Below are 24,093 nucleotides of genomic sequence, written 5' to 3'. Positions count from 1 at the left end.
GTCTCTCTGGAGCTTCTACAATACGTAAACGTGGCTCACGAATATTTCAGGTGTTCTGCACTTTATGCTATTTGTATGTCTCGTTTGATTATATTTGGAATGCAAGTACCAAAATATCTGACGATCCATCATCAGACAACTTCACATACATCAGAATTGTTTATGCTTATTTTGGCTTCGAGACGTTCACTTGCGCAATCTACAACTTGAAATACCATCACATATGCAATGCCGTGATGGACTCGTTAAAGAAACATCTCAAGTTTGTGATGATAAACCTAAGACAACAAAAAAGTAAGAATATGTTTACTCTCTTCAAACTCCTCGAAACCGTTTGGATCTTCTTAGTGATTTTATTAGATGCCTGCTATGGTATGCAGGACGAAGAAGACGTAATCTTTGGTGTGCAGTCAAAAGTATTTTCAATCACAATAGCATTTGTCAAAGAATTTGGGTTTCTGTCTGTATCATGGGCATTCTATTTTTTCTATTTGATGTTTAGAACTACTGAACTGGAAATGCTTGAATGCGTCAGTCAGTATTTATATGCAAAACACACCGAGGGTAAAAAAATTAATTCACCTGTAGATCTCATCCCAGTCAGGAGTAGGAACTTTAAGGAAAGAAACACTTTCGATGTAGAATACGCCTCAGCTGACATAATCACCATAGAAGAAACAAAGCCAAATATCCTCCAAATAGTGTTACAGCTAAATGATCTCCAAGTCAGGTATCAATCTTGGTCTTACTACTTACTCGTTGTTAAAACGTTCGAAAGTTTTATGTATTGTCCTACGTTCCTAATGCAATCTTACAGCATCCTGTCTAACCAGGGTTCAAATGTGTTAGAAATGAAGAGCATTAAATACTTGTCACTGTTAGTGTATGCGATGGTATTAGTGCTGAACTTTGCACTCAGTGGATTGGTCAAGTACAAAAGGAGACGTCTCTCTATCCTGCAAGTCCAACGGTCACTCACACTCTCAAACTCCGCCTCAAAAGTGTACACCAAACTGTCTAGTTTCATCGACGACGCCTACTTGGACACTCCACATGTGTTGTTCGAAATTGACTGTTCTCTGGTTAACTTGATGGTGGACACAATTGTATTGATTACAACTACATTCAATCTTAAATGAATCAATAACCATGGGAGACAATAACATTTCCGTAGCAGTTCACTCTAAAATAGGACCATTTTTCTATGTTCAATTTGTATAAAGACATACTTACATTAGGTCGACAAAGAAATAATGAAAAGCTTCGATGCTATGTATTGATACTACAATGTAACAAATTACCGTGCTACTTTTATATTAAAAACTTGATCTTTGTGAGTAAAATTACTGACTTAAGTATGTAGTTGATACTTATAAAAAACCTAAAGCTTTGTGACTAGCTTGGACAGGTTTAGACTAAGACATCGGGGTTTAAACTCTCACCACCAATCTCAGTGCCAAACAAATAGCGTAATAAGTTTTCCAAACCATCTATGATCTATCTATAATACATATATGATCCATCTATGATCTATCTACGATACATCTATGATACATCTATGATCTATCTATGATCCATCTATGATCCATCTATGATACATCTATGATACATCTATGATACATCATATGTACCTATATGTATCATATGTACCTCCATCTATGATCATGATGTATCATAGATGTATCATAGATGGATATTAGATGTATCATAGATGGATCATAGATGGATCAGGACGGATCATGATGGATCATAGATGTATCATAAATGTTTTGATGGATCATAATGGATCATAAGGGATCATTGATGTATCATAGATGTATCGTAGATAGATCATAGATGTATCATAGATAGATCATAGATGGATCATAGATGGATCATAGATAGATCATAGATTTATCATAGATGGATCATAATGGATCATAAAGGATCATTGATGTATCATGATGGATCATAGATGGATCATGATGGATCATAGATGGATCATGATGGATCGGATCATAGATGGATCATTGATGTATCATAGATGTATCATAGATGTATCGTAGATAGATCATAGATGGATCATAGATGTATTATAGATGGATCATAGATATAATGGATCATTGATCCATTGATCATCAGCTTGGTTTTGGTCAAAATAGAAACCAGTTTTTTTTTTCACAAAGCGATGGTAAATGTAGTTTTTGCATGCCAAAAATAAACAAAAGCTTTCTTTCCTTGCATCAGTCTGCAGAGATGAGATGTGATGTATAGAACAAGAGGAGGAAACATTTGAATGAAAGTAAACGAAGCTGAGATGGTTACAGGATATGTTCGGCTGTATGTGAAAGTGTTCTTTTTTTATCTCAACACAATCAGTTTATATCAGCTGTATCTTGATATCTTGATACTATAAACTTATTGATGAAATTACATAGATCCTAACCAATAAAATGAATTTGTATAAGAATGAGAGTGACTTCTAAATAGCATTAGACTTTAATGTGTGTCAGGAACAAGTTAATCAACCTACAAGAATCATAGAGGAGCTAGTAGTATTGCTAATAAGTGTTCCACAAGGAAAATTAGTCTATCATTGTTTTCTTGTGAACATTATTTTTGCCATTAATTTGCACATTAATTTGCAAAAAATGGCCACTTTTTAAATACAAATCTATCATCCTAAGATTATTGTTAAGTACGGTATGAAATAAACATTTAAAAACAGTATGTTTAGGAAACATCAAAATAAACTACATTCATTCTTAGAACTATTAATATCCATCTAAGGTTATAAACAAAGGAGGACCAGCCAGGTATGAAATTAATCACGTCTGGCAGGATTCCAAATGAAATATTGATGGGTCGTTGCGGTTCTTTTATCTCCTTGACATGTTTTAGCGGCATGTACCTTAATCTAGTATGTAAGGCATTAGAGAAAATATAATATTTCAATATATGATATATGTTTCTTGTAAATCCATCTAAGGATTTGATATGACCTAAAGTACATATGATTTTTTTACCATCGAATTTAAACAAAAATCTTGTATTCCTTAGAAAATCTAGGATTAGGAAATGTTTCTTCAACATAATATTTAGTTAAAAATATCTCAGTATTCATTAAAATATCTGATACCGATTACAATATTGTCAAGCTTGTAGGTTCTATTTTAATAGCAAAGAAATTTAAAAAATCTTATTCTTCTATTTAGTTTGTAAAGTTAATAAATAGGGATCTTGGTTTATATTTTTGGATAAATATTTATAGTACTAAGACATCTTATTTTATACTTAAAATAAATTAACCTTAAAAAACCACGAAAAAATGGAATATATTTTAAGAATACTTTCAAACAAAAGTGATTTTACCATAGAGTTTCACAGGTATTGACGTTTTTACAGAGAGTAAGGTGTTCAGTAAACTTTAACCATTCATATTATTTAACACTCTATGTTTTATTTAATGTACATCTCTTTTCCTTGCAACTAACATGTGTTCTTAATCAAATTAAATTATTCTCTATTGGTAACACATGTTGTGTATAAAAAAGTAAATAAAAACAGTGCTTGTTCTCCTATCCCAAAAGTGTGTTCATTTTTTTTTTCTCCTCTTATAATCTCCATTTAATTTCATTCTCTACAAAACATTCATTGGTCCTTCGAGCCGGATTTTGAATTTCAGTCTTTGGATTCAATTTTCAGAACACTTTCAAGCTATCGAAATATCTTTATTTTATCATTCAATCTCTTTATGTTTCTCCCCACTCTCATAGTGTCACAAACTCTATCTAATTCTTAGTAAAGTTTCACTCCATCTGTTTTGTCCAATATGGCTACCAGATCAATTTCACTCTCAAACTTCAACAAATCAACCCTTCTCATACAAAATTCTTTTGAAAAGATTCTCAAATCTGTACAAGAGCTTGAAACACTTTCCCCCTCAATCTTGTCAGTGATACAAATCAGAACTTTAAACAACTTCTCGAACCAGTTAGAAAAGAAACATGAAGCCTATGAAAATTACCTGGAAAGAGCCTTGGAACATATATCAGAAGAATTAGATTTGGATGCAGTAAGTGACACTGAAGACAAACTGCGACTGCTATTCGTCGAAGCCAAGTCTCGAATTGAAGCCCTTCTCCAACAGCAGCCGCAAGATGTTCCAGAAGAAAGTAAAGATTCAACAAGAATTAGTGACATCTCAGCTTCATCATCTGCTCACGTAAGACTCCCAAAACTAGACCTCATCACGTTTGATGGTTCTCCTCTACAGTGGGTAAGTTTCATCAACTTATTTGACACTAGCATCCATCTGAATGAAAGCATTTCAAACGTCACTAAATTTCAATATCTTCTCAGCGTGCTCAAAAATGAACCACTAAATCTCGTAAAAGCTTTCAGTATCACTTCAGCCAATTACTCAATTGCCTATCAGCTCCTCAGAGACAGATACCACAACACCCGAAGGTTAACTACACTTCACCTAAACAAACTGATCGACCTACCGGACATTTCCTCTACCTCAAACAAATGTCTCAGAACGTTCCTCAACTTGTTTTATGAACACACAGAAGCACTTAAAGCTCTTGACTGTGACATTACTTCTAACTCTAACCCTCTGTTGTCCACCATACTCTTACGAAAACTAGACAATGACCTTCTAAAACAACTAGAGGCTTTTAGAATTAATATAAAATGCGAAACACATTCTCTACCAGAAGTAGTCGAAATAGTCAAGTTTCTTAATCAAGAGTGTAACCAAATGGAAGACGCTGTGTTACATACCAAGTTTGCTCAAAGTACGAACAACCACAATTCAAATTTTAAACCCAAATCTTTCACATCCAAGCCCTCTTTCATTCAAGCTCAGAAAGTTACAATGGTCTCTACTCCAACTCCATCAAATCAAGACAACTCAAAAAATCCTTTCTCATTTCCCTGCTTTGTCTGCTCATCAACTGGCCACAAGGTTTATGCTTGTCCTAGCTTTCTCTCTCTTTCTTCAAATGAACGTTTTAAAACCGTAAAGGACAACAACAGATGTGTCTCTTGCCTCGGAAAACATGATGTTAAAACATGTAAGTCTAAAGCATCTTGCTTCAAATGCCACAAACGTCATCACACCTTACTTCATTTTGAACATGACAAGACATCTCAAGGTTCTACATCATCACAACCATCAACCACTCATGTTTCGAATGAAAAACCTACCGTATCTCTTTGCTCACAGGAAGCCAGTCCTGCTAATCAAATCCCTAAAACTGTAATTTTAGGCACAACACTGGTTAAAGTTACTGCTCAAAATAACGTTTCTCATGTGTTCAGAGCATTGATTGATAGTGGCAGCATGTGTGATTTTATTAGTGAAAAAGCTACTCAACTACTGAATGCACCTCGTTTCAAATCCAACTTACAAGTAGTTGGTCTTTCTCAATCTCCAACTCTCACAAAGGGTATTGTGAACCTCACTGTTAACACACTGGCAGGAAAATTAGTTGCATCCAACCATGAAGTGCACATACTTGATAAAATATCTGTCAATCTCCCTAGATCTCAAATATCACAAAGAGTTCTATTGAAAGTAAAACCAAAACCTTACCCCCTTGCTGATCCCAGCTTCCACTTATCAGGGCCCATTGACATGCTGATCGGAGCTTCTCTCTTCCCTCTTCTTTTAACGAATGAAAACTATTCTCTCGGCCCTAACATGCCTAACATGATGGGAACTCACTTTGGCTTTGTTGTTATGGGGAATGCACCTTGTTCAACCGATTCCCAGCCTGCCAACACTCCATCCATCTCTCTGCTCTCAACGGTTGACAACGAATTGCATAACTCTCTACAGAAATTTTGGAAATTAGAGGAATTATCTGTACCCTCAAAGATATCGGTTGAAGAGCAACAGTGTGAAGATCTGTTTAAAGCTACCCACTCTAGGGACGAAAATGGCCGTTACTTAGTTCAGCTACCATTTAAAGAAAATCATCCACCTTTAGGATCTTCCAAACTCATCGCAGAACGACGTTTTCACTCACTTGAACGACGTTTTACACTCTCTCCTGATTTGTATAAAGCTTACTCTGACAATATAAATGAACACATCTCTCAAGGTCATATGGTAAAACTACCTCATCTAGATATCAACTCTCCTCACTATTTCTTGCCACACCATGCAGTTGTGAAACCATCCAGTACCTCAACTAAACTCAGAATCGTTTATGATGCAAGCTGCAAAACCAGCTCTGGAATTTCCCTCAATGATTCTCTCATGACCGGCCCTAAATTACAGACCAACATTTGTGATATATTGCTACATTTCAGAATACACAATATCGTTTTCACTTGCGATATTCGCCAAATGTATCTTCAAATCTTAATCAAACCTTCCGATCAACTGTTCCAACTCGTCTTGTGGCGTGACAATCCCTCTGAAGATATATCCACATACAAACTCACTCGAGTGACTTTTGGAGTAAATAGCTCACCCTACTTAGCGATTCGTACCCTCCACCAGTTAGCTGAAGACGAAGGTAAAGACTTCCCTGAAGCAGCAAATGTCTTGCGCACTCAGACTTACGTAGACGACATTGTAACTGGAGCAGACACGGTAGATGAAGCAAAGAACCTTCAAAATCAACTCATTCAACTACTCAACCGTGGACACTTTGAACTTCGAAAATGGACTTCAAATTCTCCCGAGCTTCTTCAGTCTCTTCCAGACACTCATAAAGACTCTCCAGTCTTTCTTGAAAATACACCTGATCCCCATTTCTCAATTCTTGGCCTACAATGGTCTCCAGACTCGGACAATTTTTCATTTCATCTCAACCTACCGCCAAAAACACTAACTAAACGTCACGTTCTCAGTCTAGTCGCTAAAATATACGATCCTTGTGGATTTCTTAGCCCATGTACTATGACAGCGAAATGTTTTATTCAACTTCTCTGGACGACCGGTCTACAATGGGATGAACCTCTCACTCCAGAACTTAGTGCAATTTGGAGTAACTTTATCTCAGCGATACCAGCACTTGCAGACATTCAGATCCCTAGAGCATTGAAAATCTCTCAAAATTCTAGTGTTGAACTTCACGGCTTCTCAGACGCCTCTGAACGTGGGTTTTCAGCTGTTGTCTATGTACGATGTTCCCAACCCAACGGAGAAGTGACTACACGTATGGTTTTATCTAAAACTAGAGTCACCCCTCTCAAGAAGGTGACTCTTCCACGATTAGAACTCTGCGCTGCCCACTTATTAGCTCAACTCGTAAACTTCTGTTGTTCTTCATTCAAACCCTTAATTTCACTCAACCAATGTTATTTGTGGTGTGATTCTTCAGTAACCTTGACATGGCTTCAAACTCCATCTTACAGGCTGAAAACATTCGTGGCTAACAGAGTCGCCCAAACACAAGAACTTGTCCCCTATCACTGTTGGCGTTACATCCCTAGCAAGGAAAACCCTGCTGATTGTGCTTCAAGAGGTATTCTAGCCACTGAGCTTGTGTCTCACCCCCTTTGGTGGTCAGGGCCTTCTTGGCTTTCTCTTCCCCCTTCAAACTGGCCTGATGTAACTTTTTCACCTACAGATATCTCAACATTAGATGAAGTAAAACACACTCCTCTAACTGTACTTGTGTCAACTACCACTGAATCTACGCTGACCAATCTTCTCATTAAATATTCTTCATGGGAACGACTTCTTAGGATTTTTGCTTACGTCCTTCGTTTCATGCACAACTGTAAAGGTTTTGAAAAACGCCAAGGTTTCATCTCAACACAGGAACTGAAAGACACAAAATATCACATTTTTAAACTTGTACAAAAAGAAGTATTCACAGAAGAAATCAACTGCCTCAAACGGAAATCATTTTGCTCCACTCGTTTACAACGTCTTTCACCTTTCATTGACTCATTTGGATTATTGCGTGTTGGAGGACGTCTTTCTCAGACATCACTTCCTGAAGATGCTCGACATCCCATTATTCTGCCAAAAAAGCATCATGTGGTAAATCTCCTCATTGACCACTACCATATCTACAATCTTCATTCAGGCCCTCAGCTTACTCAAGCATTACTTTACAAACATGTTTGGATACTGTCTGCCCGTTGTGCCATACGCTCTCGTATCCATAAATGTGTCAGATGTTTCAAAGTCAAACCTAGAAATGTGTGTCCTCTCATGGCTGATCTCCCTCAGTCTCGTGTAACTCCTGCTCGACCTTTCCTCCACACCGGCATAGATTATGCAGGGCCTTTTACTGTTAAAATCTTCAACCTCAAGGCAGTGAGACACATAAAGTCATACTTTTGTACTTTCATCTGCCTCGTCACGAAAGCTGTACATTTGGAAGTAGTAACAGACCTAACGACTGAATCTTTCATTGCTGCAATGACTCGATTTGTATCTCGCAGAGGACATTCTTCCGACATTTACTCGGATTGTGGGTCCAACTTCATTGGTGCTGACTCTACCCTACGCAAGATTGTTGAAAAATCTCTTTATTGTCAAGACTCCAAACGGAAGATTCAACGATTCTCTTCACTTAAAGGCATCAATTTTCATTTTAATCCACCAGCCGCTCCGCATCAAGGAGGATTGTGGGAATCGTCTGTAAAGAATGTGAAACATCATCTCCGTCGAGTAATGGGAAACTCAGTCTTAACACTCATTGAATTCATCACATTGTTGACCCAAATCGAAGCAATGCTCAATTCCCGACCACTGACACCTCTTTCAAATGATCCTTCGGATCTCGCAGCACTGACTCCCGGACACTTCCTGATTGGTGCAACCCTCACAGCAGTACCTGAACCTAATCTCCTGACAGTTCCTGAAAACCGTCTCAAGCAATGGCAGCTAGTTCAAGCATTTCATCAACGCATATGGCATAGATGGCACCTAGAATACTTAAACAACTTGCAACAACGTACCAAGTGGACTCGGAAATCAAAAAATCTTGAAGTGGGTGACCTTGTTCTGGTACATATGGACTCACCACCTCTCTCGTGGCCTCTCGCTCGAATTACAGCAGTTCATCCAGGGGCTGATGGGGTTGTGCGAGTGATAGACTTAAAAACATCAAGTGGCAACCTCAGAAGATCTGCCCACAAAGTGTTTCCCCTGCCAACTGTGGATTCGTGAACTGTTTTTGTTGAATCCACTGGGGATTCAAGGCCCCCGGTATGTTCAGTAAACTTTAACCATTCATATTATTTAACACTCTATGTTTTATTTAATGTACATCTCTTTTCCTTGCAACTAACATGTGTTCTTAATCAAATTAAATTATTCTCTATTGCTAACACATGTTGTGTATAAAAAAGTAAATAAAAACAGTGCTTGTTCTCCTATCCCAAAAGTGTGTTCATTTTTTTTCTCCTCTTATAATCTCCATTTAATTTCATTCTCTACAAAACATTCATAAGGAAGTTTGCCCTCCAGTTCTGTTGGAATGAAAACATTTTCACGTCACGTAAAACAACACTTGTTTTGCATGAATTTGTTTGTAAAGTTCAAACTTAATTCACATGAAAATCGTTAGGCCTTCCTTACTCATATTTAACAGAACTAAATCTATTTTTGCAAACATTTCCTGGTTTTGTAAAACCTTTGACTGTTAATACAAAACTATGATAATAGTAAAACTATGATGGTTTTGTAAAACATTTTAAAGTTATTGTACAAACACAATGTGCTTGAATACAGTATAAAAACACACTTCAGCATGACTTCAAAGAATAAAAAGCCCTTTATTTTTTTTCATAAAACCCTTATGGTAAGAAATAGTTCAAAAGTAAATAATGGGGAAATGGTGTACTATTAATCTGTTATACATTTTAATTTAAGTGTTCACGTAATAGGGCTGCTGATATGTTAAATTATAGTAGTAAATAAAGTACAACTGAGCACCCTGAATATTATATCTTTTTAGTAGAAGTCACATGTTTTGGACATAAGTCCATTTTCAAACTTCAAATAACATTAAATACTTAACTTTTTTTCACTATTTGTTGGTATCTATATATATGAAAGGCAAAGCCCTCACTGACTGACTGACTCACTCACTCACTCACTCACTCATCACTAATTCTCTCACTTACCATTTACCTAGGAGGCTGAAATTTGGTACACTGATTCTTTAGGCATTAAATAGGAAAACTAAGTTGTTTTTATTCTGATCGGACTCTCGGGCTCCGCCCCAGTGGCTCTGGAGTTTCCCATGTTAACCTTATGAGTACTTATATTTAAATGGAATTAATAAACCTTAACAGCTATTTCAATTAAACAAGTTGGCTATGTTCTATGATGTTCAATAGCATTAAAGTTACCAACAGGGTGCAGCACTATTATTTTTTTTTTATTTATGACAACAGCTAATTTGCAACCAAAAGGTGAGTGAGCGTAGCGAACGAACTTCAACCTGGAGGCGAGTTAGCGTAGCGAACGAGCTAACCTGAAGGCAAGTGAGCGCTTCGAACGAGCTCCAAACTAAAGGTGAGTGAGCGTAGCGAACGATCTTCAACCAGGATGTGATTGAGCCATGCGAACGAGCTCACTTATGAAGTAAAACGGGGCAAAGCTCTCGGGTACAGCTAGAATATAAATAAATATAATTTAGCTTATACAGATGTTTTATAGAATTGGACAGGATTTTGAAACTTTTTTGTTACTGATTATTTAATTGTTAAATTTTGTCAAAGATTAGGTTTCTTGAAGGAATTTGTTATACATTATATCCAATCACAGGATAACAAAATAATATAAAAATGTTCTTACTCCTATTGATAGCAAAGTCACGCTTCCCAGCCATAAAACCTCACAGCAGAGACAATGCAATTCTCTCTATAATGTTTGGTTTTATTGAAGCTATAAACCTGGTTTGGCTTAGAGAATCAATCAGTCTAAACCGATATCTATCTTTACATATATATTATATTTTAACATTGTGTTGAGAGCTCAATATTTCTATGAGAACCTTTACAAAACCAGTTATGTGATTTTTTGTACAAATTAATTTTAAGCGTTTCTTTTGACTATAAAACTTTCTGTGTCCAAAGTTAAGTAAGTATTAATGATATCAATAAATCCGTAATAAAAATGCTGGGATTGTCAAGTTAAAGCTCTGCCAGTTAACATTGAGGTTTTACCACTGACTGCTGTATTTAATTAACGATCAAAACAAGTACGGGTATTTATTTAATCCCGTCATGTGAAACCAACTAAACACACCGTATTTTTATTATCAACCCTTGTAATGCTTGTCGGCAATCATTTATGAGTAATAATCAAAACAATCATTAAACCTTTTATGATTTGTGATTCGTGATATAGTATTTACTTATAAAACATTCTCATAATCACCAATTTGTGAATTCATTTTATTTAGTGTGTTTTTGATAGTTAAGCCTATTCAATTTTTTACAATTTAACTGTTCACTACCTTTATCAATTTGTAAATATAAATAGCATGTATAGCACAAAACATTTTATTTGTACGTCAGTCTTGAAAACCATTTCATTTTCCATAGCTTCAAGGCCAAAAAAGGCAAATACTAGATTATTAATTATCTAGTTATCTAGGCAGTAATGTGTTGAACTACTTTGCATGTTATTTCCAGTTATGGCAAGTAGTAATACAGCTTCATTACAACTAAATATTCAATATAATAAATAACTTAGATAATATACGCCATTTCGCCACGAGAATCTACACGTTATACTATGTTAGTTTTAATTATTTTATGTTTGCATAGCTTTAGTACAGGGTGAGGCAGTGAGAACACCATAATTTTCTTTCGTTGTCACTTTATAAGTAAAGCAACAATGAATGAACATTTGTGCTTATAACATTAATCAAACTATTCCAAGTTAGTAAACATTATTCCTGAGTCTTGTAACACTGAGATTTAGATATATGGACCTATTTTTAAAATAGTGATTCTTGTGCAAACGCCCAGAGATTGTTTGGACCACATTTCATACTTGGTCAATATAGCGCCGTTCCAAATTGGAAAACGATAGGGAACTGGGTAAAATTATTTAAAATAACAGCTTAGACCATTAAAATAATCGGTGGGTGCCGCAAAATTCTTTGTACACCGGCAAATGTTGAAAGAGTGTGAGTCGCAGTAACTCAAAGTCCAAAGGGGTTTGCCAGAATGCTTTTGTTGTTGGAAGCTTTACGCTGGGTTTTTGCTTTCTTTTGGGTTTCTCCTTATACGCTACTTAATAGTTAAGGTTTTCCAAGTTGCACTAGATATTTTCTTAAATTTCCAAGAAACTAAAGTGATTCCTAAAGAAATGTTGGAAGCAGTATTCAATGACATTTTCAAGTGACTGAAAAGGAATGTCAAGTAGGACAAGGACGTCAATAAGGGATTTTGTTTTCAAGAAATGGAGAAATGACTTTGTTAAGTTAAAATGGCAAAAGATAAGATGTAATTTGATGTACTATTTATATTTATAGGGTAAATAGTATTGAATTTGTACTATTTATAAATTGAGGCGCTTTCATTGCCTCACTCTGTACATAATAATTAGCTAGTTTCTTACTTAAGGGATTACATCAACCTTATTCAAACAAATGAACTTACACTAATTTCATTTCGGATGCATTTAGTTAGTAATAATTTAATTTTGAAAGTTATTGACAAGATAATTTGTACTGTCTATAAATTGGGGCGCTTTCTTTGCCTCACTCTGTACATAATAAGATTAGCTAGTTTTTTACTTAAGGGATTACATCAACTTTATTCAAGCAGAAAAATTCAACTAATTTCATTTCGGATTAATTTGGTTAGTAATAATTGAATATTTAAAGTTATTGAAGGTGAAATATACTCACAAACAAAATGAAAATACAAATCATGTCATTTACACACGATAAGTTTGATTTACAATTGTTAATTAAACTAATATTATTTGACACATGTCATAATTTGATAAGTGTGGCAATTGACACGTGTGCAGTTGATTGGTAAATAAGAGTTGTTGATTTGACTCATTTTTTTATGTGTAGGCCATTTTAATGTGTTAATTAACTCATATGACAAATTTACTCATTAGCTTTTGTATCCTGACTAACACGAAGTTATAAATAATCATCAAAGTATATAGCAAATTATCTACGATTTTACTTGTCGAAGATGTTTTTGTGATGTATGCTTCAGCGATTGAGCAATTCAAGGCAATCATAGGACTTCATATATAAACTGTTATGCTTTTTTAATACTTTCTTATTAAATGGCAACCATTCAAAGTAGGTATTTTAAGCCAAGTATGAATGGAGATAGGTGTAGGAAGAGTGATGCGATCTTGTAGTCTTGTTAGTTACTAAGGCCGACATTACTCAAACACAGCAGTTAATTAATAGCCCATACAGCTAATGGCAACTAAAGGACCTACAGTTGATAGTGATCCGAACCACATTTTTGCCTTGGTATATACGAATTTGTCTAATTATGAGGATAGTACTGCAGATAGTCGTAGTACTCAATCGTGCGAACGTTAATCCACACCAGGGAGTATCGAATCCACAGTGCATGCCTATAAATATCCACAATTTGTAACCTCCAAGTAGCTGGATTACAGGACGACGCCACCCGTCCCAGTCTTTAATGGCTAGTAGAAAATACCATGAAGTTTTTATAAAAATAATTACCATATGTTACCTAAGCAGCTTTCGTAGAAAGTAGATAACCATTAAAACTGGTATAGAAGCTGCCCACCTGTTCAAGTTAGTTTTTAATCACATATCAGTGGTCGTACATCGGTAAGAGAAAATTACACGACATGTAAAACGAAGTTTATTTTATGATTTTTAAATCTTTAAATGAAACATATACAAGTTTTGGAAGCAAGAGTTAACAGATAATAAGTCACAACTATTTTATATTCCTAAAGAATCCTTTAGTTTATCCCTACCTAAATGAAACTAATCTTAGATCAAGGCTGAACATCCGAAGTTCTCGGACTGATTGTCCTTGATGAACTTAGGCCATTAAGTGCTAAACATCTTAACTTGTAGGTCTAATGAACCACTGTGACTTAAGTATCACCAAGTATCTGAACAATTTCTGTCGAATTACCAACCTTTGTGTTGACAGCCTCTTCATTAATATTTTGATAAATTTATATATATATCGTTTGCAGTTTATTTCACCAGTTGTTTATTGATTCATCCTAATAGGTCATCTCAAAACGTTGTTTCCTACTGCCTAGCCTCGGTCACAATAATCTAGTATCCATAACATACTACACATACTTCAAAAATTACTTTTTTTAACGTGTTTACGTATAACGTTATTTACGATAACATACAAATTATCATTAACGAATCATTGTAATTATTGTTTATTTTGTAATTGTTTAGAAATAGGCTAGTAAACATAAAAATTGTGTAAAAAATTAAAACCATCTTTACACCATTTACAATAATGGTATAAACGAATAATGTAGATAAAAAATATTACTGTTATTATATTTACTGTCATAAAAGATTATTTAAATTTTGCAGTTTTCCCTAATCATAATGATTGTTAAAGTTTATTTATTTATAAATTGTAAAATCATAAATATTTTGAATGGGAAAACTTTAACATTTCATCACTTATATGCTTTTACTAAAAAATCATTAGCGTTCAGACAGTAGGCAAATGTCAACTTTCATTTTTGAGTAAGAGTTCAATAAAATATCTTCAAACTTGATCTCCTCAGGCACTTTGCTGTGGGTCGGGGTTTCCTTGTTTTATATTGTTTGAGAATTCATAACTACTTTGTAAAGACTGGCCAATTTTGTAAATAATTCTCTGTAAGTTATAATTATTGAAAACTTTTGGTTATGACCTCAATTTTTCTTGAACTTATTAATATCTTCTTGAGTACTATAAGCTTGTTGTAATACGAATTACAACGTTTTAAGTAATAAATTATAGTCAGTTCAAGATGCTGTTTACTTCAGCAGTAAAGATTTAAGGGAGAAATGAACTCATTACCTGACTTGATGACATTGTTCTGTCACATTGTGTGCAAGTGTCTCAGTATACAGGGTTTTTTTAAGTGTGCCACCATTAGGATCTCAGTAACTAATGCTTTTACAGCAAACTTTAAATGGGGAACATTCCCTTGTTTTTAAATAGGCTCAAAAATAATTAAATAAAGTTTTTGTAAATGGCCGCCATTTTCCAATATGGCAAACAACTGTAATATTTCTTATGGAACACCATTTTGTATTTCTTTTTTGTAAAACGACCATAAAATACACAATTTTCCACTTTTCAAGTTTGCCACCATTTTGGAAAATGGCCGCCATTTTTGAAATAATAGAATTAATATTTTTAACGAATTTTATGGTCTTTTTGAAATGTGGATGCAATTTTAAGACTTATTTGACTTATTTACTCTTCGCATTTTCGCTATATACCTACTTGTTTAGGAGCTACATGATGTAAAATGTACACCGGAAGTCATTTTTCCATAGGCTGTAACTCCTAAACGAGTGGGTTTATCGAAAAAATGTCAAGAATAAGAAAGTTTTTAAATTGCATGTTCCATCCAAAAACATGATAAAATATGTTCTAAAAGGAGGGTGTTCTAAAATAAATTTCAAAGTTGACCGCCATACTGGAAAGTGGCGGCCATTTACAAAAAACTTTATTTAATTATTTTTGAACCTATTTAAAAACAAGGGAATGTCCCCCATTTAAAGTTTGCTGTAAAACCTTTAGTTACTGAGATCCCAATAATGGCACACTTAAAAAACACCCTGTATGTTTACTTGTACACTATTATGTAAGTGTTTAAGAGTCACATTGTTCAAACTCTCTTGAGGCTTTTTATTATTTGGCCATGAAATGTATTGCTCTATTGACGTAAGATTCTTTGAAGCTTACAACTTATTCGAACATCATAATTTGCATCGAAATCTGATAAATGATCCTTTGGCACAAATAAATAATTTAAACTCAGAGGGGCTAAACAATATATCACAATGTTGACACTTGGTGGTGGTTAAGTAGATATGATTGCATTGAATTGATATCCTTAAAACGTGCAAGCATGAAGTCATGTAAGCATTTCATGTCACCATTAATACACCTTTAAGTATCAGAGAAGACATCAAGTACAACGACCACGTTGCGTAGTTTCATACTCAAGGGAATATTACATACGTGATCTTCATATCTGATGTTAAAGACCCGACACAGGTTGTACTGATGGATTTCACATATGTTTGAATGTGTTGGACAAGCAATAAATATTGCCGCTCCTTGGAACTATATCGAAAGTTTTTACAGTTTTGTAAAAACAGTAAAAGTCAACGATTCATTTTTAGGTCTAAAAATTCATATTATAGTACATTATAGTGGTCTTAGAAATGTAGTACTGGCTTATAAATTAGGTGAGGTTAGGTTAGACATGAAGTAGGCTTGAATGTATTTAGTTAGGGAATTGTTTGAATAAGAAAAGTTATAAATAAACAGAAGACTCAAATTGGGTTTGCATATGGGTCAGTAGGTAGCATTTCAGATTTTAGGCCAAAGGTAGCGATATTATGGGAACCCACGATACTCTTACTACTACTTTTTGTCAGTAAATTGCATCAGTATGATGAAATGACTCACATCGTACTTTACTGGAAACTTATGGTTACAGACTCGAGGCCGATGAAAGTAAAAAAATAACACATATATTTAAAAAATCTAAAATTTACATGTTATTTGGCCTTGCTGTGATAAGATTACCGTTATGAGGTTGTTGATGGCGTATTTTTAATGTCCATTTCCTTCGCGTGCACAAATCAGTATACATTTTACCGAATCGATAGAATCTAAAATTTCGGGTCTAAAATTAAAAATAGGATTCCTAAGGATATTTATAGTATTTATATCTTTATTTTTTGATATTTATAATGTCAATTAATCATATACGCAATCCAGAGGCTAAAATGATTGACAATTTAAACATTGTTTTACAATCTTTTTTTAAGTTTTATGTCCTCCAAAATAATTTTTTTTCCCATATTTTTATGAGGAGTGATGTATTAATACAGTGTAAAATAATCACCAAAGTTCGGTTAGTTCCACTTCTGGTCAGACATTGTTTGAAACAACTGATTGTAACAAAGAGAAACCTCAAACCGAGTAAACTCTTTTATTACGATGGTTAACTGTGAATTAACCGTTTTAACTGTTATTTAATACGAATCGATTTGACAATTTGTACTTTTTGTTATAACGTAACGGTAAGTTGACCTGTTTAATTATTTTGAACATGGAGATACCATGAAGATGTACCTCAAAGTGATTAAAGTATAAACAAATCGCTTAAAATAGTTGTGTTTACAACTTATAAAGCCTCCAGTTTGGGAAGTAGGGAACGAATATTCATATAAATTTATCAGAAGAAAAAAACCTCTATTGTTTATATATACTTTAATATTGTTTTTTTTTTTTTTTTTTTTTTTTTTTTTTTTTTTTTTTTTACTATAGCGTCATTTTTGTTACGCTGTGTTGGTTACAGATTTAAAATTAGTAATTCCAACTATATTAATGAAATGTAGATTTTATTTATTAAATACGATTAAATGAGCAAAAAATATTAATTATGTAACTAGAAGTATTTCAGCGGTTCAATAGTTTAAAAGCTAAATAATATAAAACCTTTTTAAAACCTTATAAAACCTTAAATTATAAAACATTAATAATTTATGGCTTAAGTATCTTTGCACATACTACATGACTATGGTTTACTAAATACATTATTATTTTAAGTTAAGATCAAAGGGTATAATGTATAAAACTCTGCAAAAGGTCCTTCACAATCGGGTCTAATGGGGTGTATGAATTGGGCAGTAATGGGACTGTAAATCTGCTTTCCCTTATTGTCGTTTATTTCTTTTAATGTAGAAAGCGTGTTAACAGCCAACCTTTATCCATCCCAGTAAACAAAACAAATCCATGATGTTTTTTGAAAAAGTTTTTTTTTACATGTGTACGCCGGTGGCATTTTTTTATTGAAGTTTAAATCAAACGCCCTGGAAAAGCTGTATTAACCCGTTTAGGATGTGCCTGGAATTGATCCCGTTCCTCCTAAGCTTCGAAAAGCTAACCACTAGGCTACACACATCATAGTATTTTGTTTATCTTCTTAATTTTACCATAAAATTTACCAAGAAATTCTAAAGACCTGTTCAACTATGACTAATTTGTTTAACCTTCCATCTGTGAAATGGTAATAAAATGTGTACTTCAATCTATAGCCTAAGTTAATATCTATTTGAAATTCATACCTTTATTATTACTATACTATTTGTATATACAAACCTACGACCAAATCACCACCATACATCACATACAGGGATGTTCAGAAGTGACATAAAGCTAATGTCCTTGTCTGGAGTGTTTCCAGAGACTACATTCCGGATACTGGAGTCCAGCCAACAACTTACCTTCCACGACACAACTTAGGAGTGTCAGCTGATGCAAACTCGTGATATATATTCAAACGCGAACTAGAAATTTTAATGTCTATATCCTTAACTGATAATACTTCAGTCCTACAAACTGTGATCGGTCCTGTATTGGTTGATTGTATTTTATTGCAATCGTCATTTAAAGTAGGCTGCATTACACCACTTCTACTCTAATGATTTTGGTTGTTTGTGTAAGTTTAAGCAACAATTGTTTAATAAAACCTCTGCCATGGCATTGAAGAAATTCGTAATTAACAGGAAACATGATTCCAAATTTTAGGACACCATATGATATAAATAAACTCGGATTGGGATGTAGTAATACAAATTCTTACAGGGAGTCACTAATTGTCAGGATTGATAAGTATTTAGTAGTTCGAGACATCTTTGACCTGTTAGAGCAAGATATGAGTGATTTTAGTTTAGGTGAGTCGGTGGCTCAGTTAGTAGCGTCACGGACTTCGGGCCCAAGGCAGTGATGTGGGTTCGGATCCTGGTCACTGCGACTAACATTATCAGTACAGTTCACCTTTGTACTGTACCGGCTCACTCCTTGCTTTGCTGGATACGTTCCACGCACAGATATGTAGTCTATGTGGACGGGCATATGCAAGGTGCTCTTAAAAAAATAAAAGAAAAAAATATGTTGGCCAAGATCATAGCCCTATTTGTGTGAATGTTAATTAAATCATTTGACGTTCCTGACATTCAAACAAAAGGACAAAGTAAATACAAACAATACAAATGGTATAAACATAGTCAGTCACTGCGCTGAGTGTTTTGTATTGATCGATTTACAATATTACTAAAAGCTTACAAGCTTTAATGATATTACCCTCCTTCAGTTCCGATCTATTAACTAATTGTAAATGGTATTGGAAAACTCCATAGCAACTGACCATTACAAACAGGATGTGGTACGTATACACAAGTAACTCCTTAAACTTTCAGTCAAAACTTTGGGTATTTAAATCAGGAATTATGTTCTTCTTAAAAATAGGAACGGTCCTTAATTGTCTCTCTGGAGCTTCTACAATAAGTAAACGTGGCTCACGAATATTTCAGGTGTTCTGCATTTTATGCTATTTGTATGTCTCGTTTGAGTATATTTGGAATGCAAATACCGAAATAGCTGACGATCCATCATCAGACAACTTCACATACATCAGAATTGTTTATGCTTATTTTGGCTTCGAGACGTTCACTTCCGCAATCTACAACTTGAAATACCATCACTTATGCAATGCCGTGATGGACTCGTTAAAGAATCATCTCAAGTTTGTAAGAAAAATCCTAAGACAACAAAAACGTAAGAATATATTTACTCTCTTCAAACTCCTAGAAACCTTTTGGGTCTTCTTAGCGATTTTGTCAGATGCGTACCATGGTATGCAGGACGAAGAAGACGTAATGTTTGGTGTGCAGTCAAAAGTATTTTCAATCACAATAGCTATTATCAAACAATTTGCGTTTCTGTCTGTATCATGGGCATTCTATTTTTTCTTTTTGATGTTTAGAACTACTGAACTGGAAATGCTAGAATGTGTCAGTCAGTATTTGAATGCAAAACACACTGAGAGCGAGAAAGATGGTTCACCTGCAGCTCTTATCCCAGGCAGGAGTAGGACCCTAAGGGAAAGATACACTTTCGATGTAGAATACGCCTCAGCTGACATAATCACCATAGAAGAAACAAAGCCAAATATCCTCCAAATAGTGTTAAAGCTAAACGATCTCCAAGTCAGGTATCAATCTTGGTCTTACTACTTACTCGTTGTTAAAACGTTCGATAGCTTTTTTTATTGTCCTACGTTCCTAATGCAATCTTACAGCATCCTCTCTAACCAGGATTCAAATGTGTTAGAAATGAAGAGCTTTAAATACTTGTCCCTGATTGTGAATGCGATAGTATTAGTTCTGGGCTTTTCACTCAGTGGGTTGGTCAAGTACAAAAGGAGACGTCTCTCTATCCTGCAAGTCCAACGGTCACTCTCACTCTCAAACTCCGCCTCAAAAGTCTACACCAAACTGTCTAGTTTCATCGACGACGCCTACTTGGACACTCCACATGTGCTGTTTGATATTGATTGTTCTCTGATCAACTTGATGGTTGACACAATTGTATTAATTACAACTACATTCAATCTTAAGTGAAACAATAACCATGAGAGACAATAACATTTCCGTAGCAGTTCAATCTGAAAGAGGACCATTTACTATGTTAAATTTGTATAAAGACGTCATCACATTAGAGAGATAAAGGAATAATACAAGCCTACCATGCTGTGTATTGATACTCCAATGTAACAAATTGCCATATGTAACCTTTATATTCAAAACTGTGTGTGTGTGAATAAAATGACTGACTAAAGTATGTAGGCGATACTCATAAAAAACATAAGGCGTTGTGACTAGCTTGAACAGTTTGTGATTAAGACATCGGGGTTTAAACTCTCACGAACAAACTCAGTGTCAAACCAATAGCGTAATAAGTTTTCCAATCGAACGGTTGTTTTTTAAACCAGAGCAAACCTCAAATAATCGAAAACTGTTAGGATTTTGCACGTTATCTAAATAAATGAATGACTGAAGGATCCATGAACAAGCAGTTTTAAATTGGATTGTAACGCGAGTGTTATCAGGGACAAACGTCGCAGTGAAGTCTTCATTGCCAATAAGCTTTTCCGAAGCTCTTGTGTACTTAGCACACTAACAATGCTGTGACGAGACTTAAAATAGCTTCATTATACCTCTCTATTTTTAAAATACACTTGTCGTTTATTATTATAAAAGGTCAAATCAATTGGTAACCAAACGCCTTATTAAGATTGGAATATTCCTGATAAAAGATTTTTCAATATGAGTTTCACGATTCCAGTTCTAGGTTATTTTGTACTTATTATTTAACTTTGACTGAAAATTAATGATTTGATCAGTTAGATAATGCATTGAGTTTTACGAACAAGTTTGAAATCTTTCTAATACTTAAAGCTGGATAATCAAGGATAATCATTTAGTAGAGACAGAAATCACTTTATTTTCTCCATAAGAATAATATGGGAAGGAAATTTTAAAGCTACTGGGGCAGAGCCCCAAAAACATTTACCTTGTTTATCTTTTGATAAAATTATTATATAGATATTTTAGGCAAACAAACTCAAAGTCTATATCTATTGACACCGACAAGGATTTATAAATTTTCAATTTAAACGTGGTCCTCCATAGCCTGGAAAGACCATCATGTTAAAAATAAAAAAAAGTTAAATGACTTTAAAAAAGTTATCTTTACAGTCATAAAAACCTAAAACCAACACTAAGAACTAAGATAACAATACATTTAACTAAGGTCATATGTATATGTATACATTACATTCATTATACGTTAATAGAATTTACGTGATGGGTTATACACCCCTAAAACTTACCCAAATCCAACAATTAAAATTGGCAAAGAGCATAAAAGGACAGTGCAGTGCAATTAAAGGGATGGTACAATTTTACGGCTAATGGGTGGGATTACATCCTTTACAGTTTGGACAAGAGGAGCAGTATTAACATTTATATCGTCGTTGTGATATTAACAGTTCAATTACACTAAACTGTTTCCTGAGAATATCGCGGGACTTTGAAATTAGCTAGCCTTACAACAAAAGACAAATTAAAAACCATAATAACTTTTATACAGCCGTTTCTATAAGTCATGATAAATAATCAAAAAACCTTTTTGCCAACGAACTATACGCACTTTGAAATTCTAAACCTCAAATATTGCAGACATAAGAAGGGTTGGATCCAATGACAAATGGCGTAAGATTCCATCACGTTCGATATTGAGAAGAGATGAATATGAGAAATTCCTGAGTGAGAAGTTCTCTGAATACTGAAGACCATTAGGTTATTACGGTATTATTCTACTATTAGGTTAAACTACTAGAAAACATATAAAGGCGAACATTATAATTTAAACTAATTATAGCACTATTTAAGGGTTTAGGCTTACATGTCCCTTCTAATATTAACTTTAATTTGCTTCCTCACATTCGATAAAGGAAAATTCCATATAAAATTCAGTGATTTAGGGTGACATCTTACATAGGATTTCTCATTTACAATCTTGTAATCTTAGAACGATTGGCGAGTTTCCAGACTAGCGAGACCTCTCTCATCCATTCTTTTTGGATAAAAAAAATAAATGTTTCACATTTAAAACTGTAAAAAACCTATTTTTTCCTGAAAGAGTTATGTTACCTTTATAAACACCTTGTTTTTCCTTAAATTTACCCGTCTACATGGGATCGAAGGGTCAATGAGAAAATTTATCAAGCAAGGGGTTAGCCAGTACGATAAAACTCTACTGATATAAGATTAGTTGCACTAGTACGCAAACCAAAGGCATTTGACATAGGTCAGTTAATACTAACACGTAGTATATAATTACGCTTAGAATAGTAACAGATGGTAATTTTATAAGACTTTTCTAAAACGGCAGTTAATTAAAAATTCAATGTGTTTAATAATACAAAACAGCACGTCACACAGTTTTTATCTATTTTAAAATCATAATTTTGTCACACTTAAATACAACTAAGTGTCAATATCTTATGTTTTGTCACATCATATAGTTTACCAAATTGAAGTTAGCTTACTCAATTCTGTGTCTTATGTTATTAAAACAAAACATCCATAATTTCATCTAATTATATTATTTTTCCGAAAAATGTTACATGATGTACAACATGTAATGTACATTGATGCGTTCACTTAAAGAAATTCATTGCATGTCATTCACATCGTATTGAGGATGTCAGGTAGTAACAGAACCGACGTCATTTACTCTCAAATCGAGAATATTTCATGGAAATACACGGTATTTTTTAAATGCGGATACTATTTATTTACAGGTTCATATGAGCTTTAAAATCCATGTTAATACTTCTTGTATTATTATTTGTATATAATAGAAAATATTTTGTTATATTTTAATTTAAATTTTTTTATTATTAAAAGTGCAATAATTCTATTTTGTAAATTCTTTTGTCGTCTCTAGTAGTTTATTACATTATTTTTTTTTAGATTTGAAGAAATGTTCTTTTAAACGTTAATAACTTTTGACTATCATTGGATTGAAATACTTTTATTTCAGCCCATAATAAAAAGAGTATTAAAGGAAGTTAGCACTACTATTTTCTTTACTCCTGAGTTCACTATTACTTAATAGTGTCTTTGAAAACTCTTGTTATAGTTAATCACATAACTATTACCAAATAGAAACATGAATACAATAGCACGGTTTAAATCATGTAAAATATAAGTTCCTTTGTAACTCCATTTAGTGTTCTTTATTGTAGAGGAGTGAAGTGTAGTACTAAAGTAATGCAATAAATATATTGCAAGTTTGTTTGAAAACTCAAACAAGTCCCGAAACCTAATTAAATGTAGCTGAGAATGAGCAAGGCACTGTTGTTCTCCTGTGCTTAGTTGTTTTAGATCTATATAAGGGAAAATAAGAATTTGGTAAACATTAAGAGTAAAGTAAGATTTTTTGTTTAAAGGAATTATTGTTTTTAATTTATTTATAAATATATTTATTTTTTAACATTTTATGTAAGCCTAACGAGCACAAATTATGTTGTTG

The 24,093-nt window shown here is 34.0% G+C and overlaps 1 protein-coding gene across 1 annotated transcript; it reads left to right on the top strand.

Moving 5' to 3' along the window:
• Positions 1–890: 890 nt before the first annotated feature.
• LOC129003470 (uncharacterized) lies at positions 891–9,127 on the top strand. The gene is made up of 3 exons (XM_054431764.1): positions 891–1,106; positions 3,974–4,258; positions 5,213–9,127. Exons 1-3 carry the CDS (start codon positions 891–893, stop codon positions 9,125–9,127), a joined length of 4,416 nt encoding a protein of 1,471 aa, XP_054287739.1.
• The last annotated feature ends 14,966 nt before the right edge of the window (positions 9,128–24,093 follow it).

Source organism: Macrosteles quadrilineatus, unplaced genomic scaffold (assembly GCF_028750875.1).
Source record: "Macrosteles quadrilineatus isolate MER2022 unplaced genomic scaffold, UCM_ALF_1.0 Scaffold_9__3_contigs__length_116548681, whole genome shotgun sequence".
NCBI lineage: Eukaryota > Metazoa > Arthropoda > Insecta > Hemiptera > Cicadellidae > Macrosteles > Macrosteles quadrilineatus.
This window is presented reverse-complemented; position numbering and strand designations above follow the sequence as displayed.